The following is a 15,087-nucleotide window of genomic DNA, read 5'->3' as shown; positions in this document are numbered from 1 at the left end:
TTTGCTTAGCCTCCATAAACTTTTAGAATGCTAAAACTGAAACAGATTAATGACTTAATTCAGTACACGTAACTTCGCATGACTGATGAAGTGACTGTTCTTTGGCAGTGTGGACTTAATATTTCATTGCTTTTATTTGTTTGACACATGATCATAGAAATATCTGTGGCATAATATTTGCATAGTCTTAAAATATATGATCAAAGGAAGTCATACTTGGTTTGCATGTTGCTAACTATGTTTAACTTGCTTAGCATAATTGAGAAAAAGGAAAACAGTACTAACGCTACTGACGCTTTTTTGCCGAAAATCTCACCAGGGCCACCTTTGAATAGTTCGCGGACCTCGAAGAAAACTCAATCGACAACTTCACCCAGTTGGTGTCTAGTTTCCTCAAACAATACTCGGTTTTCATAGAAACGAGAGTTACCAAGGCAGACCTCTGGAATCTCAAACAAGCGCCTTTCGACCCATTAAAGGAGTACATAAACAAGTTCAGGAAAATCAAAGCCAAAATCTCACACCCAAACAAAGTCGTGGCCCTGGCGGGTTAAAGAACGGCGTCTGGTTCTCATTCAAATTCAGGAAAGAAATGGCGGTGCAGGCACCAATCTCGGTGGACGATGCCCTACACCCAGCCTCATACTTCACAACCCATGAAGAGGAGGTCGCAGCTTTAAAAGAACAGTACAGCACAAACAAAAATAACGTCGCCAAAAAAAATAATACTCCTAAAGAACCAGCAACTAAAAGACAACACTCCTATGCGATAAACAATCCGCCGCAAAACAAATCATCGACGTACGACCCCAACAAACACTGCTCCTTCCATGACCGAAAAGGTCATTCGACCGAGGAATGCCGAGCGGCACTTCGCAATCAAAACGAAAATAAAAAGACCAGCGAGGATACCGAAGAAGAAGAGGAAGAGACATCGACTCCAAAATCTAATCAAAAAAATAAAGGTTCTTCGAATAAAAGAAGCAGGGAAACCGTGCCAGAATCGCCTAGCTCTCCACCCCCAGCATCGAAGAAAAGAGTCGACATGATCTCGTGGGGGTCAGAAAACCATACACCTAACAGAATCAAGGGACAGACCAAAGGAAGAGTATGCATCGACATTACAGTAATAGTCTGAACACTGTGAATGGAGTTCTCCTTGTTTCCTCAATGACCATATCTATGTCTAGAGCGGAGCTCGTCGCCATATGCACAATGGCGTGTATTCCTTTGAGCTCGACATTGTTTCTTTTGATATAATTCTAGAACGTTCCGATTTCGGCCGGGATCCCCAGATCTTCTTTTTGAGGATCCGCATCGATAGGTCTGCGGGGGTCGTAACCACGAGCTTGCCCTATTGGATCATTGAAACCCGTTTGCTGGGCGGTTCTCGCCGCAGAAGGAGTTCGATTATCGGAGGTTAAATTTCCCAGCGGTGGCATTCAGTTTCTAGGCTCCCCGGTTCTTTCCATATATATGTTTTGCGATTGGATCGGAGTACTTCTTTGGGCTTGTAGTCTGGTGTCTATTTCGTCCAACCCGCTGTAACTCAGGCTTCGCTGCGGCATGATCTGCTGCGGAGGTCATTGCGAGTTCTCTCTCGTGTAGCGTCCGGATCGAGCTCTCGGGATTTCTGGAGTACCGAAGGCTCCGGCGTTTTGAGGATTTAATGTTTCTCTTAATGGGTCACGCGGCGGTTGGTTTCTCTCTCGGGCGTTAGCTCGGTGCTCCACAAATTCCCGTTCAGCTTGATCCAGTCGGTTAGCAATGGCACGATAGGTGGCCTTTTGGTTGCAAGCTTCGTCGATTACTGAAGAGACCATTCTTCGAAGCTCGGTCACTTCTTCCCGAGTCTATGCTGGCGGGTCGGAGATATCAGCCTAGACGATTGAGGTCGGATTAGGTCGTCAGTGGCCTGTCTTTCTCCGGGGTGATTCCAGACTCGAGCTCCGGTTCGATCGGGGATTGAGGTCCTTTCCGGAACCGAAGTGCGATCTGGTGGTGAAGATCGATCGTGGACTGATGATCGCTCCTGGTTCGAGGTTCCGATTGGAGGGATTTGTTGTGTATGGGTCGTTCCGGTTGTCCCGTCGTTGCCCGTTGGTCCAACGTGTAAGGTTTCAGTTCTCGAGTTGGATCTGGCAGGATCGACGTTGTCGATTCCTGATGGTGTGGTTCTGATAGTTTGATTGGGATCCATAGTCGCGCTTAGGAAACTTAGATCGGTTTCTTAGCAAAGTTGTTTTTCGTTTATCTTCCCCACAGTCGGCGCCAAAATGTAGATCATAAAATCTACACTAAGAATTTGTTAGTGATTGGGAGTTTAATCAAAGGAAGATAAATGATGTAGGCAACGATATCTTTAGAACACAATGATGTAATCAGTTTCCAGTAGACAAAAATGGAGTTTTATTGATGAATAAGATTGAATATGATGAGTAAAACAAGATCGAACTTTACAACGAGATCATTAAGAGAAAAGATCTAAAGATGGATGTAAACAAGGTCAAAGTATGGGTGTTGCTCTCTCTAGGGTTTTCAACGTGTATTTTCCTTATTCGTCGATCTCTTTTTATAACGGGCTGCTCCCGTGATGCTCGCAACCGTTCCGCGATCTCCGTAACTTTTCCTTGATCTCTAGATCTTCGAAGTCTCTGTCTGTAGCTCGAGTGTTCACTATGGGCTTTAACTCTTTGCGGCCCATTTACTTGATTGTGGCCCATTAACGTATTGACTAAAATTGGGTCCAACAGATATGTTTTGTAGAAATTTGGGGATTATGAAGCATTTTGAAGCTTACAGATGAGAAAATTCGTAACTGTTTCAAGAAATTGAAGCCAGTGCCAAAATTTAGAAAATACGTCGACCGACACTGCACCCTTAGTGTGCTCGACACTGATGCACGTAGAAGGGTCCACATGTTTCAAGACCGACTCAAGCCTAGAAGATCCACATATTACCATATTACCTTTGGTCGACTTTATACCTAGTATTTATAATATTTATCATTGTTTTAGGCAAGGGAGAGGAGCCCATCACAAAACACCTTACACCATATTTACTTAGGCTTTTATTAGTAATTTTTTGAAGAGAAGATCAAGAACTCCTTCAGAGATCTTGTATTGGTACTCCAGTTTTTCTACCTTATTCTATTTATTCATTATATATATCCAGATTATTGATTTCTTTTGCATGATCATGCATGAGTAGTTCTCTTTGTTATTTGGGGTTTACTATGGTTTCGATGAATTATTGATAACATAGAATTGCTAGGGTGAATTATTAGGATCCTTCAACAAAATTGATCTTATTGCTTGTGTTGTAAAGTAGCTAACTAGAACCCTAAATTTAGGATATAGACAATTATGAAAGTAGGTTTATTACCTAATAATAATTATGATGAGCTAGGTTGATACGCGCATGCGAGAGCTGGTCTAAACATCTAGTGAACTTATCGATTATGACGTTAATGCTTGCCTAAGGAAGTATCGATCGACACTCTATAGTGTTGATTGACACTCTGTAGTATCGATTAACACTCACTTCTTGTTCGCATGCGAGCTCTGGAGCAAAGACTTAATCATCCAATTAGACTCGCAGTGAAAGCTGAATATCTTATTATGCATTCGAGTTCTAGGACGTTTATTACACACCTTTAGCTATACATCATAATTTTGGTTTCCTGAAACCCTAAGTCTAGCTATTTTTTTCATATAAGTTTACAACCAACTGATTACTTGTTTTATGCTATTTACTGATTTTATATTGATTTCCTAAATTAATCTTGATTTCTATAGTTCATTGTGTCTTCACGCTCCATGTGGATTGAGTCCATAAATACTACAATTGACCTTCTTATTTGAGAGAGCAAATTGCTCTACTGTAATTTGAGAAATATCAAAGGACCCAGAATAATCTTCAAGTGGAAGTGCAGTCTATGGAAGGACCCTCTCCGAGTAATCAAATGAAACGTAAATAATGGATCCATATTCGCGTACCCACATAATAGAATGTTGTGGAGTGCCTTCGAACCCAGATTGTTTAAAACCAAAATCTCGCCTACTACTAAGGGCCTGACTGGTGTAACCGCAGCGATTGCGGTTGTGGGAGTTTGTGGATGCGGGTGGTTGCGGTTTTACGCAGTTTTAAGAGATTTGTACCACTGGTATTGCGGTTAGAAATTGGTGTGTTTGACTGGTAAACCGCCAAATACAACATCGATTAAATAATAAATTAATAATTTTTACATTTTACATAATTATAAAAATATCAAACAACATAATATTATAATAAATATAAAAATTGTATTAATAAAATTATATTTTTAAATTTTAAAAAGTTAGAATATATTTTTATTTTAAAATTTTATAATATAAATTAAAATATAATAGATATATTTTAGTATTTCTATTATTTCAATTTAATTTTTTTTGTATTTATATTGTTAAAAAAAACAAATTTTATAGTTTGTGAGTTTAAGAAGTTTAGAGTGATCTGAAACAGTTTAGAATGGTTTGAGTGATTGTTGCGAAATGTTAACAACCGCAATTAACCGCAAAAGCTGCATTTATGGGTGGTAGTGGAGAAACAAGTCATGCTTTAAATACCGTCATTAAATAACTTGTTACCGGATTAATAAGTAAACTTGTTACCGGATTATTACGTAAACGGTTAACCTGAAGCTCAAACAGTCAAACCCAGAATAATTATCACTTCTTCATACTAGTTTTGTGTAGAATGAGCAGACCCTCTCCTTGTCGTTTTCGTTCTTTCTTTTATATCAAGATGAATTTCAACTTGTTTGTTGCATCCGTTTTCCTACTAGCTTTTTGAATGTTAACGTGAGGTGATGAGGTAGGGACGTCATTACTTCGTCAATAACGTTGTTGACCCGCCGGTTATGACCTGCTTTGGTAGAGTAGTTGAATTTTCTCGAGGTGGTGGGGTCCATTATTTTCTTGCCATTTCTATAATCTCTGTTTCTTTTGGGGCCTTTTATCATTTTCCCTTTTAGACGTTTTGCGAGCATAATTACGACAGAGCAAAATATTCGTAAATTTTTATTTGATTCGTTATCTATTTCTATTAAAAACGAAAAATTTGATCTATAACAATACGAAACAAAACAAATAATAATATAAAATATCTATAAAAAACGAAACAATCCACAAATACTAATATTTTTGCTAACGGATATTCGAAACGATCCGTTATATGCATATATATATATATAAGTTATACAAACATTATATTTTATATAAGTTTTATGGAATTTTTATTTACTAAATTTACTATATTAGTTACTAGGGCGGGTCCGCCCGTAGGCGGGATGTGTATATTTGTGTTATGATAATTTGTTTTGTTGGTTTTGGGATTTTAAATATATGGCTGTTTATGCATATGGTACATAGACTTTTTCGGAGTTTTTGGTTTTTTTTAACTAATGACTCTAGGAGAATGGTTCTGTGTTTATGGTGTTTTTTCTTAAAGAAATGTAGTTTATGTATTGTATTTTGATGTATTTATGTACTTAGATATTATCTGATGTGTTGAGTTTAATATTGTCACTATATTGAAACGTTTAGATGTTATGGTTTAGGAGGGTTGTATTATGTTTGTGTGTTGCTATTGAAACGCATTTGTTGTATATGAATCATATGATTTGAGTTACGTGGAATTTTTTGTTGCTATGAAATTATAGTTGAATAATATATTATAATTTTAAATAATATATTGTTTGATGGTAAATACTAAATTTTTTTTAAATGATATGTATCTGTAAAGAAATTTTTTTATTTTAGAATATAATAAAATGTGAAACTATATATTTATATACATTATTGTTCTATGTTTAAATTAACACTCAATTTACTCTTTATATTGTTGGATCGGAAGTTATTATAATATAATTCATGTGGTGCATATAATATTTTTTTAGTATATTACTACTCATAGATTAAATATTTAGAAAACTAAATCTTAAAAATTTATTGACTATAGACGTGAACCTTCTTTTAGTTAACATATTTTTTTATATCTACTAGGAAACAAACCCGCGCATTCGCGCGGATCTATTAAATTCTTTACGAAAAATTTAAATTGTTTAATATTAAAAATGTATACACAACAAATTTATTTATAAATACTTTATAAAAATTAGTTATTTATTTTTATTATTTATTAAATATTTTTTTGTTATACACAAGTTAAGTCTACATTATACTCGCCGCTATTACGGGAATCACTTTTGTTTTGTTTTCTTTTATTTCAAAATACCGATCAATCAAGGGATTTATGAAAAAGATAAAATATCGAGTGTTAACTCAAAAGAAGAACAAACAAATTTGAAGAGGTGTTCTATTGATCTACAAATTGTTTTTAGAAAAAATAGAAACTTGTAAACAAATCCGTTGACAATTACAAATAAAAGAATCAATGTTCACCTTAAAATTACCGGAAAAAGATTTTTAGATATGTAATTTTCTTATTACAACATATATTTTTATGGAGGTAAAAATATATGTTGTAATAAGATTTATCGAAGATTAAACAGCAGAAGACGGTTACAGAGATATAATGTTAAACAGCAGAAGACGGTTGCATAGATTTATCTAAATATATATTTGTAAGAATTGGGTATTATAGAATAATCAAAAGAATAAAGTAATCGTAAGAAATGCAACTATTTCAATAAAAGTATGCCTTCTTTTTTTTTCCAATATGAACCCTACATAAATTATGCACACTTATTATATTAATCTAAACCATTAAATTATATTTTCTTAAGAACCACGAAAGTATTGACACCGATAGAAGTACAACTTAAAGATGACAAAAATAGAAGTACAACTTACAATTTGTTAATTCTAAATGCATTTTTGGTTTCAATTTAGAGATATGTTTTTTATGTAATAACTCAAATTTTGTATTTTATTGTTAATTTTAAGCTATATTATTTTCATTAACATTACCGCATTTCGTCAGATAACCAATTATATTGTATTATAAAATTTAAGAAATATATACCAAACTTCACAATTGTTAGATAAAGTATCTTAGATATTCAAACAGAAGTAGAATAAACTATTTAAAGAAGCATATATTTAAAAAATTAAAACACTATTTAAAAGCAATTTTTCACACTCACATTATCGCACTATTTTATCAATTTTTGTTGGATCAAGATTATCATATTATATTATGTTTCTTTTACTTTTAGTTTTTGTTTTGTATTTTGAAAAGAAAAAAAAAGTTTATTTATAAAATCTTATAACAACATAATGCTCCATCCAAAAAAAAATCTACTATATTTTGGAAATATAACCTCAGACAATTTGTTCATGATTGTGGTCACGTAATTTGAATAATGTTTGAACTGCATGATTTGAAGATTTGAATTACACTAAATCCAGTTGTATGATAAGAAAATCAAAGTGTTCTTCTTTTCTTAAATTAAGATACAAGACTAACAAATATTTTTTTTTTTGTGTTTATACTTGTTTTTTCATAGATCTTTTAAGATTTTTGAACAACGAATCATTCTCTCTTTCTAACAATTAGATTCTAATATTTTTTTACATATGCTAATGTCTTACAACTTTTTATATAGAGAGTTCAAAATCGCAACCAACAGGGGCAATAGTTATTCTAAACTTATAATAGTTAGCACCAATAGTTGCAATGGTAACACCAATAGTTGTGATGGTTAATCAAGAACTATAATTATTAACAACAATAATTATAATGGTTAGCAAAGAGTTATGTCACCAAAGATTGCAATCGTTTATATAGTTGCAATTGTTTGGTTGCTGTAAATTATTACAACAATTCATTTAAATTTTAGCAATATAGAATTCTTACTGAATGGTATTTTGTCTGATTATAATACTTAATGTGTCACACTCTTTGGTGAATGGTTATATATTTAAGTGAATGCTGACGAATGAGAATGCGAGAGTGACGAACAATAGGTACATTCGTGAAAAGTTCCAATTCCCAAAAGACAACTGACTGTGGTGGTGAAGTTGCAGTGTCAGATAAGAATAAAGAGAACCAGGACGATGATGCTTGCCTTGAAACAGTGATTTGGCATGATCAAACTTTCTTATAACTTTTTGCAGGAGGCTGGATGGGACACCATGGAAATAACAACACTTGTGAATCATATTCGGGAGACTCGGGTTGTTTTTCAAACTCTGAGTGAGGTTGACATACTGTATGATGGTTATATGTGGCCCAAGTATGGGCAGAAAGTCGTAAGGGGAAACCAAATCCCAGGTTCGTATAACCACAAACCTCTTTCTTCTCAAGTGAACATACACAAGCAAAACTTGTATAACCACAAACCTCTTTCTTCTTAAAGTCTTGATTCCCTTTGGAACTGGGTTTGGAATATGGGAGATATCATCCTTTGTAATGTTCCTTTGGCTTTTTGGAGGAGCTACTACAAGTGCACATTCCCTGGATGCCCAGTGACAAAACACGTGGAGAGGCATCAGATGATCCAAAAGCTGTAATAACAACATACGACGGTAACCACAATCACGATGACCCCACTTTGAAGTCTAGCAGCGATCATGACACCAAGCCTCGGTTCAGACCAGATGAAACAGACACCATCAGCCTCAATCTTGGTGTTGGAATCTCGTCTGATGGACCTGACCACAGCCACAACACGTAAATATTCTCGTCAAAATAGTGAAAGAGTGATAAAGAGAAACCGAGATCACATGGATAATTTGTTTAAGCGTTCAACTTCACACCTCATATGTTAAAATCTAAACTGTTCGAGTAAGCCCGAGAAAAAGGCAGAGATATACCAAAACTCCGAACCAATGAATTTGTGAAAGAGAGACAGATAGGAATAGAGACAGGGCAACGAAAACAGCAAAATCAAATTCAATCCGGAAATAAACAGATACGATGACTAAAGAGTAATTCTCAAATAATCAAACACAATAATGGTTCTCAATACCACAAAAATCATACGGTAAGGCAATTAACTTTTAACACAAAAAAAAATCAAAAGTTTCAGAAGATTTACCTTCATAAACAAAGCTCCAATGATCGAGAATGTCAAATAATCAAACACAATAATTGTGAATGGTGGATGACGGGAGATACAATTTCTATAATATAAAAAACGAATCAAGAATCAGGACTAGTGAAAAAGGAGGAATAGCAAATTGGTTATCAAATATAAACAGAGGAAGAGCTTCGAACCCTGGGTCACAACTTCATTAACAGACACAATGTTTCACTACGGACGCAAAGCTTCGTTAGCGTCGGTTACAAAAGGTAAGTCTAATCTCGACCCGTGGATTTAAGGGTATGCTAATCTCAGCCATTGGATTAAATTCTGTTTTAAATAGATGGCATCACCTAGAAAGAACATGATCCTTGGATTAGATACCGAATCAATCTGAACCGTTAAACCTTCATTTTATTTTCCTATAAAAAAATGCTGAGATCAGAGGGAACAAAAAATGGGTTTGCTATTATATATAGATGTTTAAGTGTTAAGTTAGTGGAGTGAAAAATTTATATCATTTTTCTATTATGCAGTTGGCTTTTTTTTTTTGTAACAACAGCTTGCTAAAGATTTTATAATCAAACATCTAAATCTATTGATAGACTTGAGAAAAAACGTTTGATAAAAAAAAATTTGTAATGTGATCAGTGTAATCAAAAGCGATGACCATATCTTAAGAATTTTATTGGTTTTATTATGACAATTTTTTTCAGACGGAGACACTACCATCTACCAACCACAAAAGTTTCATTAACTTATTAGTAAGATAGTGTCTTCAGAATTCCTAATTGAAACAATGTGTTGAACCATGTACCAGGATCCACGGGTCCAAGAATAATTATTTTTTGTCACTTTTGGGTTCAAATTTTTGAGTAAACAGAAAGGCCAAACATGAAGCCCAAATATATTATGAACAATGAACGGACATGAAAATTCTCCAACCGATTACAGTGTAAACAAAACAAGAGGTGCCTATGGCGCAGATGTTCACAAGACAGACCATAATTATGATCGTGTGGACTGATCATTTGTGCAAATCTCAAGAAGTTTCAAATGTCACATGATTGACCAGGACACTGATCACGCGTGAAATCTTAATGTGACACACGGATGTTCACACGGTTGGCCAAATGACTGATTATGCGTGCATTTATATTACTTTCTTTTTGACCTAGTTCTCATGGGCCAAACGGGATTGTTTCTTAAACTATACAAAATACAATTATAAGCACACTAAAACCTTAATTTTAGTTTTCCTAAGTTTGAATATAGGTTTAAAACATCTCATAGTTTGAAATACAATTATGCAGTTATGCATAGTTTGTTGTCTTTGTTTGCTTTGGTTTTGCATTCCATGTGCTTGTAGTTGTCGTTGGTATATATGGATTGGAGTTTTAGAATATTAGGATGGTTTGATTAGTGATTGATTGTATTATGGTTAGATCCTTAGAGAATCTTTTGACTTGATATAAAATATTTTCATGTCTGAAAGTTATATGATAATGTTTGAAACAATCCCAAATTAGTTTCTCTTCTGTAACAATTTGATGTGAATTCTCATTGGTTGTCTAATTAACAAATAGATTAGCGTAATTGGATAACTAGTAAAGTGACAAGGGTTATGATTGTTCTTCCATCATTAATTATTTGTCACTAAACATGCGATATATAGCTCACCTTTATCAGTTCCAGAAGCTTTGCAAAACCATCAAGTTTGGACGACAGGTCTTCCCAATGGTAGAAGAAAATAGCTTCATAATGCAAAAAATGGTTTCTCACCAAATTTTCTTTAAGAAAAGGATCACCAAGCAAAGAGACGACAACACTAGTTTCTAAAAATGTTTCTACCTAATCAGTAATCACTATCTGGTTTTCTAGCCTCCTAAAGTGTTATTTCTGCAGCTTCTAACATGGGGATTATTACTCTTTATGGAACTCATCGTTTCGCTGTACTAGTTTATAAACGATAAGGGACGAAATTCAATTATTTGATACAGAAAATGAGTGAAACTGAGGTGGAAAGGTTAAATATTAAAAGATAGGTGGGCTACGGTCACTTAAAAAGATTGGTTATTAACGCCGTTAAAATCATTTAGAAAAGAGTAATTTAACTTCTTGAGAATTCATTTTGAGAAACTCAAAATTTAAACATCAGATAATGCATCACAAATAAAACTAAATTTAGTGTTATTGCTCATTCCTAAAATTTCAAGGATTTTAGACTTGTGTAAAAGAAACAACCACTTCCAAAATACTGTAAATAAAAGATGTATCAGATAACAGCCTTGAGCACACACCAACACTTTCATAACTAGCGTAGAATTAACAGCTTACATACAAAAGGGTAAACTTCTAACACTAGTCATCTCCCAAAATCCTAACAGATCACACACCTCACATCTTTGGGCTTTCTCCAGAACTTTTAACTCTTGTAATGTAAACCTGACAGAACAACAATATCAAAACATCAGTTTTTAGTATTTCTTGCCTATGGGTAGTAAAAGACCTAAGGCGTTTTACAAACCTTGAAGACGGTAGGACGAACTAACTCGAAGACAAGTGCATCACCATATACTAGGTTGTGAGAAACCGCAAAACCCAACCATCCCCCACTAAGTCCAGTCCTTTTCGCTAAGTACACGGTCTCAAACTCCTCGCCTTCTTCATCAATCAGTGTTATGACACCATCTTGTTTCTGCAGTTCAGATCTGCAGAAATGAACTGGAAGACCCTGTTTTGTAACAAAAAAAATGATTTTTATTTGTTGGGGGTTAGATTATGACATTCAAATGTACATAATAAACCAAAAGAATGCATATAAAAAGATTTGGTGTGTATCAAAGGCTGTTTTACCAGCCAGAATCCACCAGAAACATGTGACTGAAGCATGGATTTTACAAAACTTGGGAAGCGGTTCCGCAAATCAGCCTGCAACTTCTCAGCTTTTGAAAAGGCCTCTTCTCTTATTTCTTCAGAAACATAAACTCGATTCGACAAATCTCTCCCCTTGGACACCCTAAAAGGAATCAAAGTTATTGCTTATATCTTACAGTTTTACGACAAGAAGAAAGTGAGTTCGGTAATTTCACCTTCTGGGTAGATGCACTCGTTGAACAACAACCTTTTGATTGGAGAACAAAACAAAAATCAAAAACCCTAAATTAATAAGACAAACTAAAACCCTTTTAAAAAAAAAACAATCAAGATACTTGCTTCTTTGTAAACAGGAGAAGAAGAAGAAGCATTTGAGATACGGCTAGATCGACGAACAACCACGAGCTGTTTCTCTCTTGCCAGATTTGATTTTTTCATCTACCAGATTTGTATACAAACACCCAAATATTCAATCAATCAATCAATCAATCAATCATTTAAAAAAAGGGGAAAAGACAGGGATCAAAACCGGAGAAGTTTTGACAGAAGTTAAACGGAGAGTTTGGCAGAGATTTGGCAGATTCAGAGCTTCCATTCGTTTTTTGTTCTCTTCCACTCTTCTAAGTCGAAACTCTTCGTAAGGAGACTGTTTGGCGACAACCATTTTTCCGTCAGAAGACAAACTTATATTTTTGTTTCGTTTTGGATTGTGTAATCTGTAATGAAGGAAACTAGCCGACCGTTGGCAGATTATGATTTGAATCGTGGCACGGAGCTCCATGAAACTTTAAAAGCCCAACCGAACTCAAGTCTCTGGTCCATATTCAAGTATTAGTGCGCTAAAATATAAAATAAACAGTTTAGAATCTTTTTTTGGGCCCGTAAAGTGAATCTCGCTTAGTTGAATTGATACGTGATTAAGATATTGAGATGGACTTTACCGGTTGTAATCGCTTCCAATCGCGGGTCGAACCAGTAAATCCGGTGATCCAGAAAAAATCCGGTTTGGATTTTTTTAAAAATCCAATATTTAAAAACCCACAAAAATCTAGTAAAACCTAAAATCTGATACCAGTTGAACCAATAAACCCGCAAAAACCCAGTATATTTCATGATTCCAATATATATCGAGACATAATAAGACCAGAGCCGGCTCAAGTAATTTATGGGCCCTTGGGCAAAAAGAAATTTCAAAAAAAAATTACACATATTTTATGGATAATTTAAAATTTTTGGGCCCCTTTTCTTAATTTTTTTCTTCAAAATCGGGCCCTATTTTAACACTAATTATGCAAAAAAAAAATTGGACCTTGGGCCCACGCCCTCCTTGCCCTAGTACCTAAGCCGGCCCTGAATAAGACATTTAAAGTTTATTTTATTATCACATTAGACATTTAAATATTTATAAATTTATGTCTTGATTTTTTTAGATGTATGTCAAGTGAAAAAAAAATATAAAAACTAAAGTTAAGTATTTTCTAAATGCTTTTAAACATAAAATATATACATATCCAAACTATTATTTTATGTTTTAAAAAACATTTAGAAAATATCAAACTTTAATTTTTATATTTTTATTTACGTTGCTAATATATTATTATATAATAAAATTAATTTATTTATCAATCCGCGGTTCATTCGCGGTTGACCCAATAACCCAGCAACCCGGTAAATCGTTTGGTTCAGTGTCTGGATCGGGTTTAAAAACATTGGTTCCAAAATATTACGAGATGCTCCGCTCCTAGTAATTTTTAACCGGGCGGTTATTCTTCCTACTAAATTGATGATTCAAGGTTGGTTTGGTGGTTTATATCAATCAGTCAACATTTGGTTCGATAATAGTGCTTAAAAACTCCATGAGTTTTATGGAAGCACCGTGGCCAAGTAATCAAGGTTTAAAGGCTTCTACACTTAGGTGTGGGGTAAGAATCCTAGGCAACACAATTTCTACAGGAAGAGGTCTAGGTTTAGGCGAATTATGCAGAAAATTAGAAAAAATACTTGGCGCAAAAAGTACCGTCAGAAATGAATCTCATAGGACTCTACTCAAGGTGATGCAGTCTGGCGTGAATCCTCATAAGATAGGTGAAATTGTTGGCTGTAATATCGTAATAGCATAATTAACCAGACGAAAGAAAACCCAATCAGTTCCGTAATTTTGCAACTATATGCAACCTACCATAATCAATGAAACAATATATAATGTGTTTAATCGTAGATATTTTGGGCAGACTTTGATTGAGCAGTTGGCTATATGTATTTTGGATCTTACGTTCAATGAATGACAGATATAAAATTCTAGATTATGTTTGTTTTTATGGCATCAGAGTTAAATTTTAAAATATGTAACAATCCGCGCTCTAGTAAAACTTAAATTTATACAATTACAATAGTTGATCTTTAAACATCATCAGAATGAATCAAATCAAAGCAATTCTCATATATAGTAATTGATCTTTGAAACACAGTCTTACAATACTTTCTCAAAATACAAGCTTCACACTCATTGTTTTTAAATATGATACGTGGTAACATTAAGCTTAAGGTTCTAAAATGTGGATGTCCTAGCCTATAATGCCACAATGCACCCTTATTCAACATAGAACTAAACAAGCAACTAGAAATAGAAACAGGGGAAATGTCTTCAAGCATATAAAGATCTCCTTTGGTTACTCCTTGCCCAATCAACTTACTGCTCTCAATATCCTGAAACTTTACATCATTAGAACTAAAGATAACATTGCATTGAAGATCAGTAGTACATCTCTTAACAGATAATAAGTTTGAAGTAAACTCAGGCATGTAAAAAGCTTTAGATTCCTTATCAAACCGGTTAAAGTTTTCTATTCTTCTAATAGAAATTCTATCACCATTTGCAATCATTACATGTCCATGAGCAGGTTCTATGTTATTAATGAGACTATTATCACTAACCATGTGATTAGATGCACTAGAGTCAACAATCAATGGTTTTATCTTATTTTGAGCAATATAGGTTCTAGGAGATTCATTTCTAAGTTTTAACTCATCAATGATATTTAATAACCTATCATCATTTCTAGGCATCATATGAGTAGTGTATGAATAACCAAGAGCGTTTCGAATGTACCATAATCCTTAAGACCTTTGATGAGCTCATCAATGTCGGATTCCCTGATCACCTCATGTTCCAAGCTCTTTCC

General features: G+C 34.3%; 1 protein-coding gene and 1 long non-coding RNA gene across 2 annotated transcripts; both read right to left on the bottom strand.

Moving 5' to 3' along the window:
* Window positions 1-7,904: 7,904 nt before the first annotated feature.
* On the bottom strand, window positions 7,905-9,384 carry LOC106364709. The gene is made up of 2 exons (XR_001273281.3): window positions 9,044-9,384; window positions 7,905-8,657 (listed from the first exon to the last, which is right to left on the bottom strand). It is a non-coding gene; the product is annotated as an uncharacterized LOC106364709 (long non-coding RNA).
* Window positions 9,385-11,201: 1,817 nt separating this feature from the next.
* LOC106364710 (B3 domain-containing protein At5g42700) lies at window positions 11,202-12,697 on the bottom strand. The gene is made up of 6 exons (XM_013804228.3): window positions 12,435-12,697; window positions 12,245-12,343; window positions 12,121-12,152; window positions 11,885-12,047; window positions 11,556-11,762; window positions 11,202-11,473 (listed from the first exon to the last, which is right to left on the bottom strand). The coding sequence occupies exons 1-6, from the start codon at window positions 12,684-12,686 to the stop codon at window positions 11,426-11,428; spliced, it is 801 nt and encodes a 266-aa protein (XP_013659682.1). The 5' UTR covers window positions 12,687-12,697; the 3' UTR covers window positions 11,202-11,425.
* Between the last annotated feature and the right edge of the window lie 2,390 nt (window positions 12,698-15,087).

The sequence above is a fragment of the Brassica napus genome, chromosome A2 (assembly GCF_020379485.1).
Source record: "Brassica napus cultivar Da-Ae chromosome A2, Da-Ae, whole genome shotgun sequence".
Lineage (NCBI taxonomy): Eukaryota > Viridiplantae > Streptophyta > Magnoliopsida > Brassicales > Brassicaceae > Brassica > Brassica napus.
This window is presented reverse-complemented; position numbering and strand designations above follow the sequence as displayed.

Excerpts from the sequence above, each read along its gene's own strand:
- LOC106364710 (XM_013804228.3), bottom strand. The coding sequence starts at position 12,686 with ATGGAGCTCCGTGCCACGATTCAAATCATAATCTGCCAACGGTCGGCT. Across the intron at positions 11,763-11,884 it reads TTTCTGGTGGATTCTGGCTG|GGTCTTCCAGTTCATTTCTG; the intron begins GTAAAACAGCCT and ends GTTACAAAACAG. Across the intron at positions 11,474-11,555 it reads TTCGTCCTACCGTCTTCAAG|GTTTACATTACAAGAGTTAA; the intron begins GTTTGTAAAACG and ends TTGTTCTGTCAG.